The 22609-nt window shown below is 37.9% G+C and overlaps 1 protein-coding gene across 1 annotated transcript in view; it reads left to right on the forward strand.

Moving 5' to 3' along the window:
- Positions 1 to 22609, forward strand: part of ASCC3 (activating signal cointegrator 1 complex subunit 3) — a 684038-nt gene that overhangs the window by 564402 nt on the left and 97027 nt on the right. Inside the window, exons 31-34 of the mRNA XM_019520164.1 lie at positions 10744 to 10881; positions 10987 to 11107; positions 14985 to 15117; positions 17501 to 17626. Coding sequence (XP_019375709.1) covers positions 10744 to 10881; positions 10987 to 11107; positions 14985 to 15117; positions 17501 to 17626 — 518 coding nt within the window. The remainder of the gene's footprint in view (positions 1 to 10743; positions 10882 to 10986; positions 11108 to 14984; positions 15118 to 17500; positions 17627 to 22609) is intronic.

Consider the following 22609-nt stretch of genomic DNA (forward strand, 5'->3'; position numbering starts at 1 on the left):
TTTCAGGCTGGACATAAGGAAGAATTTCTTTACTGTCCAAGCCCCCAAGGTCTGGAACAGCCTGCCATCGGAGGTGGTTCAAGCACCTACATTGAACACCTTCAAGAGCAAATTGGATGCTTATCTTGCTGGTATCCTATGACCCCAGCTGACTTCCTGCCCTTTGGGCAGGGAGCTGGACTCGATCTTCCAAGTTCCCTTCCAGCCCTGATATCTATGAATCTAAGACCCTTGACGGACATTAGACATAGGACGAGATTAAGTGGTTAATCGCATCTTAAGTAGTGACCTAGCCACACGTTCAATCAATTAGTGGTGTGATAAAACTGGAAATAAACTACAAAATCATTACACAAAATATATATAATTTGTGGCTGCTGCTTAATTGAACACATTGCCCAGCCTCTGAAGCACACAAAAGCATTGTACTCCAGCTCAGATGATGTACTCCAGCCCTCAGATGATCAGGGCTCCCAGTCAGGAAGTGCACCCTGTGCTCTCATGACTGGGTGCCCCATTCAGCTGATTGGAGCTTGCAGCCATGGTGATTGCACAATGTGATTCCACAGCCAGGAGCCCTAGTCAGACGATCAGAGTCCCCAGCCCCAGGAGCAGACAGTGTGTGATCCCTGGCTGAAAGTCCTGATCAGCTGACTGGGGCACCCAGGTGCAGAAGTGCAGAAGTGCACATCCCTGGCTGGGAGCCAAGCTTACTACTTGCAAGTGCAGGGGGAACCTAGAATTGGGCTCCCCCTACACCTGCAGTATGGGATCTGATGCAGGATCCCACAGCTGTGCTTCCTGCCATGCACATGTGACACACAAGGAAGCGGGATTGTCAGGATCCCACATCAAATCCCAATGCACCTTATTTCTCAATATTTCTCCGGTACCTCTTCCCAGTCTCATAACCTAATTTTCAATGAATTTGTAGTTACTTGAAGAGCTTTGTGAGGCACATATATAATGGGAGATTATTAGGAGACAAAATATCTATATGAATTGATGTTTTTAAGTTCTACATTAGACTTTAGCAGGCTTCTTCTCCATTCAGCTCATTAGAAACTCTTATTTGTATAACATTAACTTTAAAAAAAATACAAGAACTCTCCAAGAACTTGTTGACTAGGTTTGCTTACTGATGCATTTGTGCTGGACATCAGAATCAAATGCTGGACTCCACTTATCTCAGCTTCCCTGTGGAGAAACCCCGTAAAACTGCTTAAACTGTCTCCATACTATAAAGACTTAGAATGGAGCAGCCTGGCTTGGTGCACAAGGTAGTGAGAACCTTTGTCCTTCATGGCAGATATCCCTCTACTTCCTGAACAGTAGGTCCACAGAGACTGGCTGTGTTCATCCTAGTATAGCTGATTACAGTCTTGGCAAATCATCCCATGGTATGGTGTTGCATGATATATTTTCATCCCATTGATGAAATTCCCGAGAAGGATAGATTCTTATCTTCCCACCAGTTAGAGAATCTATTTCTTCTTTGTTCTCTTTGGATGGCTTAATTAGGCTCTTCTTCAGGTCAGTAGCCAAGTTCTCTTTCTATCACTTTTCTGTGGAGACTGCTTTCCTGGTGGCTATAAATCTGACCAGAATAGGAGAGATTCCAGTACGCATCGTAGGTTCTTCTCTTACTATTTTTACAAGGACAAAGAGCACTGTGAAGCCTGTTCTGAACTTCCTACCTAAGACTGTTTCTGGCTTTTCCATTAATCAGTTTAATATTCTAACCTGTCTTTTCCCTAAACATTTTTCTTTATTTATTACAGTACTTAGTCCTTGCAGAAGGACCAGGCAGTGGGGGCAAGGGAATGGCTAGACAGGAACTAACCCTGAGCTTGATCTTATCTGCTAATCTCCTTACCTGACTTCTCTCATGCCTCACGGTGGCCCTTGAAAAGATCTTGCAGCACCCGTGTGTGCCCTGTCATCCTGGCTGAGAATCACTGACTTGCAGTGTGTTAGTTATAACTATTAATGAGTGTGTTCTTACCTCATAATAAAGTGACATAAGAAATGAAAATAGGTTTCCCTTTCTCCATCCACCCCCAGTCACTTGTCAATAGCTGACTCTGACTATGGTCTGTTTAACTAACAACTCTGCTTTTCAGCTGTCAGCCAGGAGAATAATTTTCAAGCTGGTGGATCATTATCCCATTCATCTAGAAATTTTGTCTTGTCCTTTGAAAGAAATACAAACATCCCAGTTTATTTTATGGCAGTTATGTTATGTGGCACTATAGATTCTGACTAGGCAGCATTAGGAAGATGCCTAAGGAAAAGCCCTTCCTTCCACTTCCCTCCACCCCCTCTAAATTGTGTTCATCTTTGCAATGATGGAGTCCTGCAAAGCTGTGCAGCTGTTTCACAGAAAGAATAACTAAAGTCAAGTTGTAGCCCTTCTTCTTTGTGTCTGTCTCAATTTTCCTTTTGTGTAGTTTTGTATATTTTTTCCCTTAGGTTAAAGGCAAAATATAAAGCTACTGCTAATATTTTAAGCTATGATATAGTTTGTTTAAACCAGCCAGGATATTTTTTCTCAGATTGAAACTTAAGAGAGGAAGAGAGCCTGCAGCAGGGAGCCAAAGGCTCCTGTTACTTTTAAGAGACTGCTGCAGGCTAATCTGGCTGTGCGGGGCTGCAACAGAGGAACAGACAGGTCCTTAAGTAAATGGGAAGCTCCTGTGTATGACTCGGGAGCCACGTGATAGGAAGGGGCAGTACTTTGAGGCATATAAGCCCAAGGTCTGAGCCAGATGGCACAGTCTGGCCCTGCAAGCTGCAAGGAGAGGAGCTCCTGGGGAAGATGGCTATACAGCATAGACACCTAAGCTACCTGTGAGACTGAAACAGCTATGGGGAAAATATGACTTGTGGTGAGGTATTGACCCAGAGTGCCACAACTTTACAAACACTCATGGTGTTCTGGCGAGGTGCCAGAGGACTGGAAAAGGGCCAATGTGGTCCCCATTTTCAAAAAAGGAAGGAAAGAGGACCCAGGAAACTATAGGCCTGTTAGTCTTACCTTGGTCCTGGGGAAGCTCTTTGAGAAAATTATCCAGGAGCACATCTGCAAGGGACCAGCAGGGGAAATTATGGTTAGGAGCAATGAACATGGGTTCATTAGAGGCAGGTCCTGTCAGACCAATCTCATTGCCTTCTTCGACCAGGTCAAAAAAACCCTGGACGCAGGTGTCACAGTGGATGTAGTCTTTCTGGACTTTAGGAAGGCATCCAACACTGTCTCTCACACCATCCTCATTAAAAAGTTAGGCAACTGTGGTGTCAATGCCTACACAGTGAGATGGGTGGCAAATTGGCTGGAGGGCTGCACCCAAAGAGTGGTGGTGGACAGGTTATTTTTGACTTGGAGGATCGTGGGCAGTGGACTCGGTCCTCGGGCCCACTCTGTTCAATATCTTCATTGGCGACTTGGACAAGGGGGTGAAAAGCAGCTTGTTCAAGTTTGCAGATGACACTAAGATGTGGGGAGAAGTGAGCACGCTAGAAGAGAGGGACAGACTACAACTAGATCTGGACAGGTTACGGAGGTGAGCGGATAAGAATAGGTTAGGTTTCAATATGGAAAAGTGTAAGGTGTTGCACCTGGGGAGGGAGAACCAGCAGCATACCTACAGGCTGGAGAACTCCCTTCTTGTCAGCACAGAGACAGAAAAAGATCTTGGAGTCATTGATTCCAAGATGAACATGGGCCGCCAATGTAGGGACGCGGTCAGGAAGGCTAACCGCACCTTGTCATGCATCCATAGATGCATCACGAGCAGGTCCAAGGAAGTGATCCTCCCCATCTGTGTGACATTGGTCAGGCCGCAGTTGGAGTACTGCATCGAGTTCTGGGCACCGCACTTCAGGAGGGATGTGGACAGCATCGAGAGGGTCCAGAGGAGGGCCACTCTCATGATTAGGGGGCAGCAGGGCAGACCCTACAAGGAGAGGTTCCGGGCCCTGAACCTGTTCAGCCTCCACAAAAGAAAGCTGAGAGGGGATCTGGTGGCCACCTATAAACTTGCCAAGGAGGACCAGCAGGCAATGGGAGAGTCCCTGTTCCGCTGAGCACTACCGGGAGTAACAAGGAACAATGGGCATTAGTTGACTGAAAGTAGACTCAGGTTAGACATCAGGAGGCACTACTTCATGGTCAGGGTGGCTAGGAGATTGAACCAACTTCCAAGGGAGGTGGTGCTCACTCCTACCCTAGGGGTCTTCAAAAGGAGGCTAGACAATCACCTAGCCAGGGTCGTTTGACCCCATCATCCTTTCCTGCCCATAGCAGGGGTTTGGACTTGATGATCTGCTTAGGTCCCTTCTGACCCTACTAACTATGAAACTAAGGGCAGCCACAGGACACCTTGGCTAGGGACCTGGAGCCTAGGAGGACAAGATAGGTCTGGAGCCCAGAAGCTGAGGTCTGAGACAGTGCATTGGGAGAAACAGGTGGAGGAAAGGGGCTAAATCCAGGAAGGAGAAAGCCCCAACAAAGGTTTGAGGCTTGAGGGGCCAAGTGTGGAGTCAAAACCAGGGGCACCCCCTCCAAATACTGATCCTGCGATGCATGGGCATAGCTACAGGGGAGGACAGAGAGAATCATTATAGCCTCTAAGGAACGACTGGGTCTGCCTTAAAAGGGGCACCCACCCCACAAAGTTTAAGGCAGAGGGGCCCCAAGGTCTGTACACAGAGGAAAGGCATCTAGGAAAGAGGTTACCCCAGCCTCTGGAGGCAGCCTCCCCAGTTAAAAAAAAATCTTAATATCAAGTCATGACAGTTGAGAGGTAGGAAGTATAGGAGGCCAGGGAGCACAGGCAAGTGGATCTGACCACTTGGGGCATCAGACGCCATATATATTGTCGAGTCTGTCACAGACCCAAATACCAGCGTTCACAAGTTATATTTTAAACCACAATCATTTTCCAATACCTGTATATGAGAAAATCTATATCTGTACATCTTTTAACCTCTCTGTTAAGAAACATTCTTTCAGAAACTTCAAAAAACAACTCAGTTCTTCAGCACAGTCATGCTAACTCTAAACAGGGCCATATCCAGCTTCTGCTATAATCTGTGAAAGGCTACCACTGATTTCATAGGATTTGACTAAGGTCTATAATGACCTCTAAATTCCAAAGACTGAATTTGCATACATGGTGTGCATGGCATAATTAAGTGCATATATATTTATATGAATATGGAATATGTTTTGTCAGATTTTTGTTCCATACAGTGCTGAGAAAATAAATGCTGAAGAGCTAAAAAGTAATTTGTTTTCTACCTCTAACGCAACAAATAACTTATTACCTCCCATGTGATTGTTCTGAGGCAATGCTATGCTATAAAACAGAGAAAGAACCTCTGCTATGTATTTTGGATAGGCATATCACTGTCTTAAAAATATTTTAGTGCAAGGAATTAGGCCCCCTCTACATGTTACAGCTAATGTGCAATTAACTGGTTAATTGAGCAGTTACCTTAAGACCAGCTACATGTACTTATCCATGCCATGAAAAGCTCCAACCAGCTATAAAGTTAGACCTCAAAAATGTGTACTATATACCTGGTTGCAACTGAGCTTCAACCTACATATGTAGCAGGGTCTCTCTTGTGGGTGGGAGCCCCGTCAGCTGATGGGACACCCAGCCCCAGGGGTGTACCATGCCCAGCCAGGGCTTGGAGTCCTGCAACTGAGGAGCCTCCAGCCACAGGAGTTTGCTTCTTGCTAGTACAGGGGAAACCCAGGATCAGGGTCCCCCTGCACTGACAGTAAGGCCCAATGGGATCTTATGTGCAATCCTAAAATTTCACTTCCTGCCATGCACATGTGGCATGGCAGGAGGCGTAATTGCATGTATTGTGCATAAGATTCCATCACGCCTTTACCTGCACATAAAGGAGCCGTCTTAGAGTGATGGATCAGTTATGGTCCAGGAATTTTGCGAGACAAGGATTTTTTTTCTGAGTGATATCTATTATTGGACCAATTGTGTAGCTGGAAAAAGTTGGCCAAGTTTTTAAATGCAAAGCATTCTTCTTCTGGTCTGATGTTTTCCACTTCAAACCTGAAGAAGAAAGCTGTGCATTCAAAAGCTTGGCTAAGTTTATCCCAAGTGTACAGCTGGTCCAAGAAAAGATATCACTCAAAAAAACTTGCCTCATATTTATGTAAACTACTATTCTTATAAATACTGTTATGAATAATCTTTCCTGTGGTGCTTTGAAGTTTTATGCTTGAGGTAACAGAAGTATGGAAAATGAATACACGCTGCCATTTAGTTAAAATAATAAGATAACTTGATTCTGTGCCTTCAGCAATTTTTGAGGTACACAAAAATGATTTTGAAATGTATCTTTTATTATACAAGTTTAACTTCCTTCTGCAAGATGTTGTTTTTATGACACAAAAGTGTATCATAAAAAATTAACATTTAGTTATAACAAGGAGATGTTTTTATTTCACTTAACATCTGTAGCAGATGTGAAATATGTAATTATTTTTGTAAAAGACTTCATAACTTCCACGATTCTTTTGTTTGGCACATCTTTCTTTTATTGGGCATTTTAGACAATTGATAAGCATTATTCGGTGGCATATGGTCTGAGTCTGACGTGCTTTGAAAAGAGTACAGAGTACTAATAATGAGGATTCTGTGAAAATGGGAAAACCAGCACAACAGATATGCTTTGAGAAAGTATGGGTTTTTAGCATCTTGAAACAATATATCACACTCAAAGGGACAGAATTGGGCTGCACAATCTGTTAGCTCATTCTTGTCCAATCTGGTCTCCTCCTTTCTTTTGGAGCCAGCATTGTCATCAACTTGCTGAATTATACTCTGACTGGAATGTATTTCAGGCACAGGGTAATGTATCTACTTAAATGGAATCCTATCTTTCTACAAAAGCTTTTTAAGTATAATAAATTTAAAATATAAAAAAGTTCGATTAGCTTAAAGTAAATGGTTCAACAGTTTACATATGTGCAGGAACAAAGAAGATGACTACTTACTAGTTTGAGAAAAAATCTAGCTTGTTAAGAGATTATGGTATAAATTACAAATAAACTTTTTCTTTATTTTTTGTAAGAAATATTTTGCAATGATGATAGACTCCTGTTCAGCAGTAAAATATAGTTATTAAACGATGAGACGCTAATCAAACTAATGTTGTCAGTAAATATGGGAGGTTTTTATGCTCTTACATCCAAAATCTATGAAAGTTAGCACAAGTTACTCAGCATGAGCCCAGTTTGGGTGCCAATGAGAATCCAAAAATAAAAATGCTATTGAATTAATTGGGAAAAGTTCTAGTTAATTGGCTAAAAAATAATGTAATATTGATGATTTATATTTCCCTGTTATCATGCTGTACTATATTTAGAGTGTTCTTTTTTCTATATGAAAATTAATAGAAATTATATTACTGTTTTAAACTTTAAGGATATGAGCTCTAGTTCAAATTATCAATTTTAACAATTTAATATTAATACATATTTAATATATTGGGAGTCATGGAGTTGGTGTCTGTTTTCTAATAGGAAAAAACCCTGTTTCTTAATAGAAACACATAATTTAGTATTCATGCAATAAATTGGCATGAAAAGAAGTTATACTTTAAAATAAATTGTCATGAGAATTTTAAGCTCTGGATTGTGCCTATGGGTAAAATAGTTTTGTTTATTGCATTGATTTATGTGCAAGTGAGGGGGTCAGCTAGAAATGACTAGGATTCCCTGCTGGTAGAATGACAGGATAGTAGTATATGCGCCAGCTCTCCTGCTTAGGGTTCTTTAGTTTTCCTGTGGTAAATTACACTGCTTTGCAGATATGACTAACAGCACCACAGGCCATCGCTGTAATAGTAGTCCGAGGAAGGAAAAAAATAAGCATCACTGATTGTAAAAGAAAGAAGAGCATCATCGAACAAATTCCAAGCAGTGTGAATTTAGAATAGTTTGTTCTGAGAACTGCACAGCTAAAAGTAATAGCACAGGTTCTCAGATGAAAATAACTAACATTGTGAAATTATTTATTTTACCTTGTAATTGGCCATCAATATTATAATCAGCCAATTTAAGCATTGTTCTTTTATAGAAGGAGAAGGGGTTCAGGCTTAGTATTTCCTTAGACCAGAACATTGGTCCTACTGATGGAATTAATGTCATGTAAGAAAATAATTTAGTCCAAAATTCATGACTATCATAAATTATTACTCCTTGAAGAGAAAAATAAACTCAGCTGGACAATACATTTTGCTACTTAGGATGTATTGGACAGAATAAAATTGTGAACATATGGATTTTCATGTGTTGCTATTTGGTACCTAGCAGTCCTGTTTAATAAAGTAAGAATTAATCCATAGTCATTGTTTGACTATCATGTAATCTTTTACTTAACTCACTGCCCACTAAGCACATACATAAAACCAGTATTTTCCAATGTGTTTGCCTCAGTACAACTTTAAAAAGCCTCGGGGAACACCAGTGCATAGTCATAAGGGATTATAATTAAGACCGTAAAAGTGAACGGAGTTTCTCTACTTACAGAAAACAAAAGAGTAATATTTTAATTTTATTTAATTATCATTTGAATGGTGAATAAAATTCATGAAATGAGAAATACAGTAAAACTCATGTTTTCCACACTGTAGTTCTATACAGTGATTTGCAAATCAAAGAATTGCTCTACATATCTATATAGATGTTTTATTCTTTAACATAACCTCTCCAGTTTTTTGCACTCTTTTCTTTTCCCTTTCTCTAAATACAATATTTCCTTTGATGCATTACTTCTTTCCTGTTTAAACTTATTCTCCTTCTTACTTTACAGTGTTTTACATTTCCATCCACTCTCCCTTCAGGAAGTTTTCTATTCCTTTGTATTCAATGCTCTAGTTTACAGAATAACTATCAATGTGTCCCTCAAATATATTTTATTATCAGAAGCATGCAGGAAGCAACATATTTTCTGGTTATGATGAAGTCTATAAGCTAACACAAACTGATAGATGTCAATAAAAACTTTAATTGTTTGCTAGTTTAGTAAACTATTTAAGTTCTGATACATCCATCAAATCTTTTACTATTAAAGCAAATAACATTTAATTATTTTAAATGCTTTTAAGTTTTGCTGTGCTTTCCAGGCTAGATTGTCTATATTAAGTGTGTACGCGTGTGTGTGTGTGTGTACGCGTGTGTGTGTGTGTGTACGCGTGTGTGTGTGCACATGCGTTTTGAGTTCCTGTGCATGTATTTAAACTGAGTACCATTTCTGTTGTACTTTTATTTCTTTTATTTTCAGATTTCTTTGTAGCTTAAAAAAAAGGTAGTGATATGTTTTCTATCATATTCATAAGGACAAAGGGCATGAGTAACTATGCAGTGCTTTTATATTTGCTACCAAAAGGACTGTTTCTATTAAAAATGTAATTGTAAAGCCCAGAAAAGCATTTTCAAAATGATGTAATGTTCTAAACATCAAAAATTGTACATCTTAAAAGGCTTTCTATAAATGAAGATAATATAAGTAACAGATCTTCAGTTATCAAAAGTTTTATGGCTAAATACTATCTAAAAAACGGAGATATTCAGTTTCCTGATTATGGTTTAAAAGCTACTGGGTATAATTTTATTAAAACATCCTTAAAAATACATTAGCCATAAAATAATGGAACAAATGTTGCAGGAAAAATTGCGAAGTTGTTTGCCTGAAGGCCTTGTTCAGGTTAGCAAGCAACTACATGCAGGTGTAGTGAGTGAAATCATTGGGTAAATTTAGACTTTAACTTAACTTATACTGTGATTCACCAGGGATTCACATTCAGCTTTAAAGCTATAACTCTGACCAGTAGGTACCATGAATTTGTATAAGATAAGCAGACTATGAAAAAAACCTCACTGTTTCTTTTTTGCTAAAATTACCAAATTCCTTGATGAAGGGAATATAGTAAATGTAATATGCTTGCACACACTTACTCTAGATTTGTTAGAGGATACCTCAAAATTGCACTTGAAAAAGTACTGTATTTTCTTATCTCACCTTTTTTTTGCCAAAACACAGCTGATAGAAATCAGAGTGTGCATGAAATAGGGTAAAAACAGGTTGTCCTGCTTCCCAGCTGAAACAGAAAATAATATCTGCAGGGACTCGCAGGGAGCAGAACAATAAGTCAGCTACTCTCCAAATTACTGCTACTCTGTTACTTACTACAAGGAAACTACTTTTTTCTTCATGCTGCCTTTCAGAAACAATGTGTGTACTATATTCCATTGAATAGTATATGTGAGAAAATACAGTTGTTCAAACTGAGTTCAATAGCAAAATATGTATGGACAATTTTGCTAGTTGAAAATAGACTTCACCTGGTAATCAGGAGGCTTTTAGCGTTCAAAGTATCCTAGGCCAGAATACTCCTGAGTTTACTATTTTTTAATTCTGTTTTTAAAAATTAAACAATACATATATATTAGGCATATAGACATCTATACATTCATGTACTACTTTTTCTCTCTCCATCCTTTGTATGTTGTTGGGTTTTTTTAGACTGTAATCTGACCGCAAACCGGGACCAGACTACATCTTCCTTTATGTATACAGACAGTGCCTAACACATCGTGATTGCTACTGGAACAAAGCTAATCATTAATAACAACAACCTTTGAATGTTAAAAACTTCTTAGAACAACTGTTCTAAATTATGTAACCATTCTCTCTGTTACAGATGAATGACGTTATAGCCACAGTAAGAGATTCTAATCTGAAACTGACTCTTGCCTTTGGAATAGGCATGCATCATGCTGGGCTACATGAAAGAGACAGAAAAACTGTAGAAGAGTTATTTGTGAATTGCAAGATCCAGGTACATTTATTTTTTTTTTTAATAAGACAATAATGAGTTTTACATACAATTTTAAAAGTTGTCTCTTTGTTACATATACCTCATTAATCTGGCTTTCTGTTTTAGGTTCTTATTGCCACAAGCACATTAGCCTGGGGTGTAAATTTTCCAGCTCATTTAGTAATTGTTAAAGGAACAGAATATTATGATGGAAAAACAAGGCGTTATGTGGATTATCCCATTACAGGTATTCACAAAAATATTACTCATAATTACCAAGATGCATTTGAAGCATATGAATATATGAACTTTGTTTACCTTCTACTTTTAGAAACTGTTCCTTTTAAATTTTAATAATATTAAAGGTTGGAATAGGTTTGTTACTGGTTTCCCAGCCCCCTTTGCCCTCTCCCCTCCCTCCAGTGTTTTTAAATGTACATTATAAGAATACTGCTAAATTCAGTGTTTTGCGGGTCTACCGGCCTTCCTTTTTTGGATACCTTTCTCTAGAAAAACTACTGTGAAAATTATTCAAAATAGGCGTTTTAAAAAGAGGAAAATAAATGGTTTGAACATGCACAGTGAATATTTGTGGGATAATGTAGAGTTGTTTTTGGCAAACTTTTTAATGTATATAAAATAAGATTTTATATAAACATATGAAAAACTAATTGTTTTCAGTATGTTTTTTCCAGCACTAGAAACACAATTTTAAATACCTATATGTGCCTCTGCTGTGTTTGCAATCCAAACGTTGTACTGTGTTAGTTCAGGAGAATCTGAAATTTGAATGATTAAACCTGAATACAAGTTAAAATAAAACTAATATTCTATCTTTGGCCAAGTTGAGTGAAGTAAAAAGCAATTAAAATAAACAGTTAAAGTTAAATTATATATTTTAGTTTCAGTATTAATGTAAAAATTGCACTTCTAATTCTGCTTCTGCCTCCAACCTATCAAAATTGTGATAACCACTTTGCAGTCTTTTTAAAAAACTTTTAAAAATTAAAAATGGAAGGTCTTCGAAAAATGTCAGACAAAGGTGAATATTTATCTGAATGGTAATAAGCTTGAAGGACAAGTTAAACTTATTCCAGGTTTCCTGTTCTGTTTCCTATTTCTCAGTTTTAACAGAGAAAGTAAATTTGATTTGGAACTATCTGAAACTGGGCCAGAAACACCGTATTCCTAGGAATAATGTAAATCTTATTTGTAACATAAGAGATTGATGACTTGAACCAAGCAGAGTCCCTTCCATAGAAAAACTTTTACTCACTGAAAAAGTTGGAACTCAAAATATTATAGGGGGTGTCACTCCAACTAGTCTACCATAGAGCTTAATTTAATGTCTGTTGTCCTCCACTCCATGCAGAAAATTTAAAATTGATTTCCAAGCCAAAACTCTTGCTCCTGAATTCTAGCATGACCGGGGGACATACTACAGCAGCATGATCTGCACTTTTGAGAGTACTTTGTGTCATTCTTTGTCTGATGGAAACATAATACTAACAATCTCTGGAGATAACTTTATTTCTGGTGGTAGATATTAGGGAGGAAGGAATAAGTTTTTACATTCAGATCCCAAAATGAATCTGCAGAGCTAGAAGTTAAAAAAGACTTATTAAAATAAATGCATTGAAAAAAGGATTGTGTGATCAATACATTGCCCAGTTATGTTGTTTTTATGGACTTGTTTTTCACTTGCAGGTATTCCTTGGGAATTTTGTGAAGTCTGTTGTATCTTCACTGAGAGTTTTTGAGAGAGAGATACAATCTTGTGCCCAGTTTAATATTGTTATTTAAAACTTAACAGAAGATGTAATTGAAAGTATTAGGGAAAAGGTTATTTTAAAATAGATCTAAATTATGTAATCATATTGTGTGTTTGCTTAGAGTAATATCATCATTTTTAAGTTTCTATAAAATGTTTGTGTCTCTGGAAGCTGTGAAGAAGAAGGCCCTACAGATAAGCAGTTCGATGTGATGCTCTCAAATTGTCATGTGTCTCTATTTCACTGTCTCTTTTAATCTCTAATACTCGATTATTCTCCATTGCAGTTATCAGAGGGTATGTACAGATATTACATTTTGATCTAAGCCTAGTTAGGTCAATCTAAATACCCATCTGTGCAGGCAGGGGGCATTAAATCAAGGCAAAAATGGTGGGGTGCAATCTAAGTTAGTTCACCTGGGTATCTAAGTTAGTTTACCTACTCAAGTAAAGTTACTTAGCTAATTGGCAGTGGGTTACCCCGATCTTCCAAATGTCTGCACATGTTCAGAGTGCATCCCTGGGGCTAGGGAAGCCCAGCCTTTTGTACCATCCCCAGGACTCAAGGCTTCCAAAGCTCATGACATCCAAAGCTCAACTTCCTACATCCCCAACCTTGACCAGGATATTTTTAGCCCACCCCTTAATCCCCAGAGGAAACCCCCCTCCCAGATCTGCCAAACCCCTGTGCCAGTCAGCTAGCCCTTCCTAATGCTGTTTGCCTCTCCCCCCACTCCAAGTTACAGTTTCTCACATGACTGCTAGCACCTGCAAACAGCTGTACATGCCACTCCCAGTCTATGATCATGTGGTTTAAAGTAAACTCCATGATCATAAACAAATGCTTGTATGCATCTTGAATAAATTTGGCTACCTATGTGCAACTGGGGGCAGAAAATGGACAGTGAATTACTCACAGATTGTTCAGTAGTTTGAAAATAAAACAAAATTCACATCTAAACATAAGCAAATGTAGAGAGTGCAAATCAGAGGTTTTAAGCTGGACCCATCTTAGTTATAAGATGTTTACTCAGCCAATTGTATTGCGTTTGACATTTCAAGACTTTAATCCAGTAGTTAACAGCCAGCCACAGGCAACATACAGCAAGTAACGAAAATGTTGCATTTGTATTGCTAGACAGTGGTTATTGATAAAAATCATTTCCTGATGACTTTTGGTAAATCCATGTCATATATGTCATTGCATACTGTTTTAATGCACTGAGCTCAAATAACAGGAAATGGTTTCCTTGTTCTCTTGTATGCACCTATTCATAAATACTGTTCAGGGACCCGTTTCATTTATAGTTGAAAGTCACTCTTAATTTAACAAAAAATAAGCTTGTATAAAGAATATGGTTTATATAGATCATAGAGAACACAGGAAAGAATATATAAGTTGTTAAAATTAATGCAAGTTTTTAAAACACTTATAAAACATCAGTGGTTTCATTTATATTATTTACTCATGTTGAGGTAGCTGCTAAAGACCCCAAGCAGGGTTTAGAACCCTTCTGGGGAATGGCGTAGCGGGAAAATTGGGAAAACAAAATCTGTACTTGCTCCTCTGAATTTACAATTTCATATTATGACAAGATATACACAGTTAGTTAAGCAGCCATCCATAGTCTGCTTGGATGCTTCCATTTGGATGTGGGGAGAATCCAAGCAGTAATAAAAAGGGCTGTGTTTATATAAAATAGTATCCTTAGTGTAATTAATAGTCATAACTGGCCAACTAGTGCCAGCAACAGGGGCATTACAGTAGCGGTAAGTTTTTTAGGAGGAATTTAAGACTTTTTTTCTTTCAATTTATTGTACCATCTTATAATATGATGATGGGGAGTTAATGGCATCCAAAGCTCATCACCTATTCTGAAATAAGTCTTTATATCTGCCAGCTAATATAATTTCTCCTTACTTTCAAATGTTAGAAGGCGTAATATATAATAAAATTTACTTGTACCTTAAAACAGTGTCCTAGGAAATTGCATAGGAAGAGGCAGTTATTTAGGAAATCTAGGAAAAGGCATTATTTAGATTACAAAATCAAGCGAGTGAAAGTTAGAAAGTGCTAGATTTACAGTTTGCGCCACAAGGATATAAATATAAAAACTAATAAATAACCTTTAATACAGCCATCGTATGCATGTGCTGTGATCTTCAATTACGTAATCACAACCTTTTATTTATTTTATTTATTTATTTATTTATTTATTTATTAACCACAGAATCCCTGTCCTAATATGCTGTGGCTACGTAGTAATAGAGTCAAGTTTGAGGTTATACTTGCTGTACAATACAAATCTGTACTATAAATTGAACTTAAATCTGTTTATTATCTGTTTACCAGATGTACTTCAGATGATGGGACGTGCTGGTAGACCTCAGTTTGATGACCAAGGCAAAGCTGTGATTCTAGTTCATGATATTAAGAAAGACTTCTACAAAAAGTTTCTTTATGAACCTTTCCCAGTAGAATCAAGGTAAAATGTGACTAAAAAGAGAGGTTAAAGAACACACTGCAAATGTGGGGTTGATGAAAGTGAGAGGAGTCAGAGATGCACCAAAATACTGTGGTCTTTAAAGACCATTCTTCTCCTGAGCGCATAACCTGCTTTATCAAGACAAGTCTAGATGTCTTCCTCCCACTATCTCATCCATTCCTAGATAATCCTGACAAATATTATACTACTTTTAGATGCCTTTATAAAAAGCAGGGATATAGATTGTAGCCGTGTTGGTCTAACAGCAAAAGCAATCAGAAATCTTGTGGTAGAGGCAAATCTTGAAAAACATTCAGAGATGATAACATATCTTTGAAAGAACAGTTTTCTTATATAAGACAACTTCTCATGCTTCCAGCAACCCTGAGAGAAAATCTGAGGGCAAGAGTGCTTGGCAGAAAAAACAATTCTAATATTTTTCACATGTGATTTGTTTACTGATCTAGACCCCTTAAGAGAGGAAGAGACATCAGCCCCAAAGGGAAACATATCTTGTTGTAAACAGATGTAATACTACTTGTAAGTTTTCTGACAGAAGAAAAGTAAAGAAAACCAAGAAATATTGTGCTAACCTTGCTAACCTTTTTGCAGTTCATCATTTGTTGTTCAGTGTTACGAGTTATAGTTGTAGCCAGTATAGTCTCTTCTAGCATAGCCAGCTATGCACAATTTTTTCTTAAGGAACAGCCAGGGTTTATATCCAAACTTTAGTCAATCATAGGTTACCTTCATATATATGCTTGTTTTTAAATATTTGTATTCATTGTTTAGTAAATATAGTTGAATTGGAAACAAAAAGAAACGGAACCTCTTCAGAATGATATAATTCAAGGCAAAAATAAAACCAGGGTAAAAATGCAAATATTATATCCAGACTATGTGGTTCTGGTAATAAGCCAGGAAACCTTTCTATATGTTGCTAAGTGGTATCTCTAAAAATAGAAGCTTTGTTTTAATTTAAAAAAGACAGTATTAAAATATTTATATCTGAAGTATTATAAATTGTCTCAGATTCCTGAAACTTTTTGGATACCAACGATGTACTCTTAGCAGCGTGATATTCTGTTACTATATATAAACATATGAACAGAAGTGTTCTACACTGTTTAAGAGTTTGGTCTCTCTTATGATCATTAAAGGCTTTTGAAGTAAGAGACTCCCTGATTTCTCAAAGAGGAAACTAGATTCACTTGTTCTTTTCTTGAAGGAACCTTTGCTTTGGAACTATTTCCTTGTTCTACCAGACACCACATGGATTGACTGTCTATAGTCTTCACATTTTGTTGGGTTGCTCTTGATTTTCTTCAGTAAATGTTTAAGAAAGAAATTGGTTTTCCATGACACTGCATTTGTCATCTTTCTGGTCATTCCTGGTATACTGCTCAGGTGTCAGATCTCATGCGTTTACCTCCCCTGAGAATTTGCAGTTCTTCCCCTTGTCGATCTGTCACTGGATTATCACGCCCTGTGTATCAGCTGTACTTCCCCACTGTGACCTGAATTTGGACACCTGCAGTTCTTCCTTTCAGAAGTCTGTACCAGAGTCATGGAGTAGCAAAACAACCTTCTTTGAGGCAAAGCATTGTTTATTTTAGCACTACGAGCAAGCATTTAAAGAGGAGAAAACGAATTTTAAAGCAATAAGCACTCGTATGTATGTCTGTCTTGCCTAAACTCTTCCATTTTCTGATGATAACATACCTATGCCTAATATATCCAGGTTCCCCAGCAGGTTCCTGTGTTTCCATGTGTTTATCCCAAATAAACTCTCCCCTTTGTGGTGAGAGAAAGTTGCTTTAAACTGCCAAAATTCCTTTTTTCTTCTGTATTTCTGGGTTTTGTTCTTTCTGGGAAAAACTAATTGTTCTTATTGAAATATGAAGAAGTAAAATCTTCAAAATTAAAGGCTTGTGCTTCGTATTAACAACCGTCAAGCATTTGCTGAGAAGTGGCTTATCCTGAATTGCTCTTTTGTTTTCTGTATGTTTTTTCTTATGCCCCCTTTACGTTAAACCAACATATTCACACAGTAAGCATCTCATTCATGTCAACACAAGTATTCTTAAATCATTACATAGCAATATCAACCTTTCACCTTCCCAACCATAAGCTAAAGAATGCAGCATACATAGTCGAATTGTCAACTAAGTGAATTTGAGCTAAGTAGTAGGTACAAGTGTGAAATGATTGCTGCAACATAGAGGTGATGACTGTGCCATTACAGGAAAAGGTCTTTTTTTTTTTTTTTAAAAGAGAAAGAATATCATTTTTAAATTATAAATATTAAACCCTTTCTGAAAAGCTACAGGGAAAACAAAAACAGTTCAAAGAGAGCTAAAGCTTTTCATATCTTGTCCCTTAGCCTGTTGGAAGTGCTCTCTGATCACTTGAATGCTGAAATTGCCGCTGGAACTATTACTTCCAAGCAAGATGCAATGGATTATATCACCTGGACCTATTTCTTCCGTCGTTTGATCATGAACCCTACGTGAGTGTTAAATGAAAATGTAATATAACTGAAAAAAAAACACAGGAAAGAGTTGCTGATAAGTTGGTGCTTTCTGTTGTATATATTGGGAGTTTAGAACACTCAGTATCTTAGCAATTGAACTACTATTGACTTATTCATAGGAAAGAAGTTGCATGCAAATGATTTGCAAGTTTTCTCTCTATATATAAAATATTTATTGGCAGATAATCTTAGGCTTTTCTATTCAGTAATAAAGATGAAATTGTAGAAAGCCCAATCAAAATGGTTAAATCAGTATTTCTAAATTACACCTCCATGCCAGCAGATTCTTTTTATAGTGAAATAAAACTTTTTTTTTTTAATAACTACAATGACATGTTATGCATAGCTTCCTATAGGAAACTCCACAGCCAGATTTTCCAGTAGTTCATGGAATGAATAGCTGTTGGTGATTTCTCTGTGACAATGCATCTTTTCATTAGAGGAGACTAGAAAAGACCATGTGTGCAAATGTTTTCAAGTGGTGTTGTCATCCTTTCTTGCTCCAGCTGGTATACAAGCTATTGTGAGCTCTTCCAGCGATGTAGCCCTACCCACATTGTTTTGGATAAATGGCATGCCACGTGTCCCTGACCATTCACTAACCAGAGCTGTAGAGAACAGAGTTTTTAAATAGTGTCTGGGTGTACTCAAGACTATAATATTCCTGAAACCACGTAACTTATCCCCATTATGTTCTACAACATTTTCAGTTTAGTTCCCTATGAGTAGCGTCTATTGTTAAGTCTACAGATGAAATCTTCAAGTTGCTTTAAATCCACATTTCATTATTCATTAGTTCTGTAATCTGCACTTAGTCTTTCTACCTGAATCTTTCTCCAGGTAAACTTTTTATAAAGAGATTTTGAGTGATGGGAAATACAGAGGTCTGATCTTCTGTGACTTTGGGAATTTTGTCCAAGGTCAATATATGAGACAAAAAAAATAATGTGAAGATACAGTATTTATTCAGGATAGTGTGTAACTTCATAATGATATATTTTGATACTGGGTTATCATGTTTAATTAATATGTTGACAATTTTTCTATACAGTATAATCAATAACATATATATTCTTTATAAAACAATTTGTACTATCCAGTGTATAATACCTACATTGAATGACACATGTCTGGACAGTTAGTATTTTGCTAGTGTTCAAACTGTCCAAATTCTAGAAAAAGCTTCCTACTCAGGATAATTGATGCTCCTTACTTCTGATGAATTTCTCTAATTACAGTAATGTGCTATGAAGACTTATATTCCAGTTTATAACTGAATTTTCACTCTTAAAAGTAAGTTGGTGTTCTGAGCCAAAATACCTAAACAGTCCTGACCCAGAACAAGCACAGCACATGAGCAATGGAGTGCTGAGTTTTCTTTGCAGGAAAATTAGAACAGTGAGAGAAAAAGTGAACAAATCTGATCAGCAGTTGTGTCTATGGTAATGGAGGGTAAGAAGAAAGCTAAATACATTCAAAAGAAATGAGATAATTAATTATAGTGCACTTTTATGGGGTAAATTAGGAACTGACTGAGCAGACAATACAGAATGTTGTGCAGATGTGTGGTAGATAATACAGAGTCTTCTTAGGGTAAATTTGCCAAGCATAGCAGAGGACATTTTCGGAGGAAGACTAACGGATTAATCCCGTATTTTCTTGCATACCACATGCCCCCAATAAAACACACACCTTGTTTTTTGAAAGCAGATAGACAAAAAGATTTTTTCCAGTCATGTGACATAGCGAGTGCATCGACACGTGCCATTAAGGTGATGCGATAAACTCTAGCAGAAACAACTGGAGTCAGATGCTGTCAGGCGCACTTCCAGGAGATTCCATTTTCACAGAAGGACTTAGTGGATGTCAAACAAGGTTAGACCCCAGATCCTTGCAAGGGGAGTTGCAAGACTTTTGCTTCTTTATTGTAAGTAGTTCTTTATATAGGTTCCAGTAAATAAAGTGTTTCCATATCACAAACCTTATCAAGATACTACCAGCAGCTCATTTGCTGCTTCAAGCACCAGCTACTGTGGTCAGCCAACAGCCACATCTGTGAGAGGGTTAACACAGGACTCAGCCCTTCCTGCTTACTGAGTCAGACACAAGTGGCAGTCATTCAGTAGCTCATGGCATGCACACAGTTTTCAGACTTGCTGCTTTTCCAAGAGAGAAAAATCAGCTTTCCTGATTCTGACACGCATCCCATTTTGGAGAGAAGTTGCATGTCGTATTTGAGAAAATGTGATAGTGTGGGTTGGAGATGACGAGACTCAAGTGAGTCCCACAGTACAAATAACATTAAAGATGCAGGTTAAATCCACAAACATCCTCTTTCTTTTTTTACCCTGTCTTACCCTTACTTATCTCCACAGCATTCCTCCTCTGCTTAGTTATGCAGAAGGAATAAAGACCATTCCTTAGCTGTAGGGCTAGGGACAGAAATTACACATAAACTGATATAAGTGATCATAAACCAGTTCAAACCTGTAACAAAATAGAAGTTCAGTGCACATAAACTACTTTTAAAATGACTGAAACTGGTTTAAGATAAACCTGGTTGGATGTAGTATCAGACTTAACTGATTTAAGTTAAAACAGTCTATGGAACTTCTCTCTCAGATCTCCAAGAGGAACTGTTTGTAGGTATCAAGTGCAAGCCCAGCACTATCTGTCTTTCACATTTTTATTGCTTAACATCATTTCACACAATAGTGGATGTTAATAACATTTAATCTAAAACTTTTAAAGTACAGGACTAAAGCTTTTGGTCAGGCTATCTTCAGTTATGTCGTAACTCACATATTAAATAATATCAAACGGCCTGTTGTTTTTATTGAGACATGTCCTTGTGTTTCAGGAAAATGGAGTCAGCTTTTTCTCTGAAATGGTAAAGTGACTCCCAGAGCCACAGAAGAGCTTTGTTTTGTGTTGTTTTTAATGATATAAGTCAGAGTCCTAATCGCTTGCACTTAGGACATAAATAAATATTCTTTTAGGTATTGTACCTAACCACCTACGCTAGGGACAGAAATTACACCTAAACCGGTGTAAGTGATTGGAAACCAGTTCAAATTTGTAACACGACACTAGTTCAGGGCACATAAACTGCTTTCAAAATGGCCAAAACCAGTTTAAGACAAACCTGGATGGATGTAGTATCAGACTTAACTGATTTAGGTTAAATCAGTTTATTCAACTTGTCCCAGATCCACTCCAGATTCAAGTTAACTCATAGTCCCTCAACATCCCAGGATGCTTTTCACCTCCATGCAAACCTCCCCTCTTGCAGGGTGGGTGGACTAGTCTTAGACCAAGCTGTCTACTTCAACCAAGCAGGGAGGCGTGCTCTAGTGCCTTCAGCTTCTGATGTGGGCCACTGCAAGCATGTGGCTACATTTCCAGAATTAAAAGTTGAATGTCTGTTCACTTATTTATTTGTTCAATCTACACAGCTTAGACTAACCTGTGAAGACTGAATCAGTTCAGCCTCAGGCTTTTTGATTGTCTGTACTTAGCCCTAAAGATGCAATACCCATTTTACCAAGAGAAGCAGGGAGTTCTAGTTACATTCCAGTTTGATCCTTATATGATTTATCCTACCTATATATACTGTTCTGCATCATCTCCTATCATAAATGTGTTTGTAGCTTTTCTTTACACTGTGAAGCAGCTACCGCATTTCTCCATAAGAAATATTTTTAAATTGCTTTGGGTTTCATTGAAATGAAATGCATTTTAGAAATATGCAGCAATTTTATATATTTGTAAAATAATATGCTAACACTTTGTGAACACATACTGAATCACTCTATTTACACCTGCAAAGTCCTATAACAAAAACTTTCAATAAAGTTTATACTCACAACTGATACTATATGTCAGCTTCTGAGAGAGAAATAAAAAACAAGATAAGTTTTAATTTTAAGTATCCATAGCTTAAACCTCTCTGTTGTTGTGCTGCATTGAAAAAGGATGTCACACTATTCAGAATATTTAAAAAAAAAAAATCCAAAAAGGTAAGCTCACATCTTAATTCTTATTTTCATTTACAGCAGGGCAACCCATATCAATTTTTAACAGTTCTGTTCTTTTAAGCATATAACATTAATATTAATAACAGTATTTTGAACAGAATTTAATTTTGCCTCTTATGTATCTCTTGTGTAATAATACATGTTATGTTAAAAAAATTATAAATATTGCAGCATTTATTTTTTCTGATTTTTAATAATTTCCATGCTTTTTTAATCCATCTCTCCTGTTATCTGTGACATGGATCTTTAAGTCTAATGATAAAATGAATACTTGAGCCCATAAATGTGGAAGTGGCTGAATGGTCACTTCCCTGAAGATGAGGAATATACCTTGATTTATGAATGAAAGTCCAAATGAGTTGTGGGTATCGCAACATGCCATGTTCCAATGTATTACTTGTTTAGAAATAATTGACTGTAAGGGCCCCTCTACACATGCAGGTAAAGGCACAATGGAATCTAGCGCGCAGTCCACACGGTCGCACCTCCTGCCATACCACACGTGCATGACAGGGGGCATGATTGTAGCATTTTGCATCAGATCCCATCACACCTGGGATTTGGGCCTCCCCCTTTACTAGCAAGAAGCAAGCTTCTGCAGCTGGGAACCCCTCAGCTGAGGGGTACCCAGTTGTGGGAGCTCCCAGTGCTCCCCAAGGGAGCTGGGCAATTGCAGCTGCCATGATTTCCCAGCCTCAGGGGTGCATCAAACCCCAGGGGCTAGGGGCCTGGGAGATTGCAGCTGCCAGTCTCCCAGTTCTGGAACTCCCAGTTTCACACACCCCCAGGGCTAGAAGATTGCAGCAGCAGCAATCTCTTAACCCTGGGGATTTCACACACACCCAGAGCTAAGTTATCGCAGCTGTGCCCCACAGCTGCTGGGACCCAGTATCCACAGATGTGGGAATCTGGGTCCCAGCAG

This window comes from Gavialis gangeticus, unplaced genomic scaffold, assembly GCF_001723915.1.
Source record: "Gavialis gangeticus isolate Ggan-Ray unplaced genomic scaffold, GavGan_comp1, whole genome shotgun sequence".
Taxonomy (NCBI): Eukaryota; Metazoa; Chordata; order Crocodylia; family Gavialidae; genus Gavialis; species Gavialis gangeticus.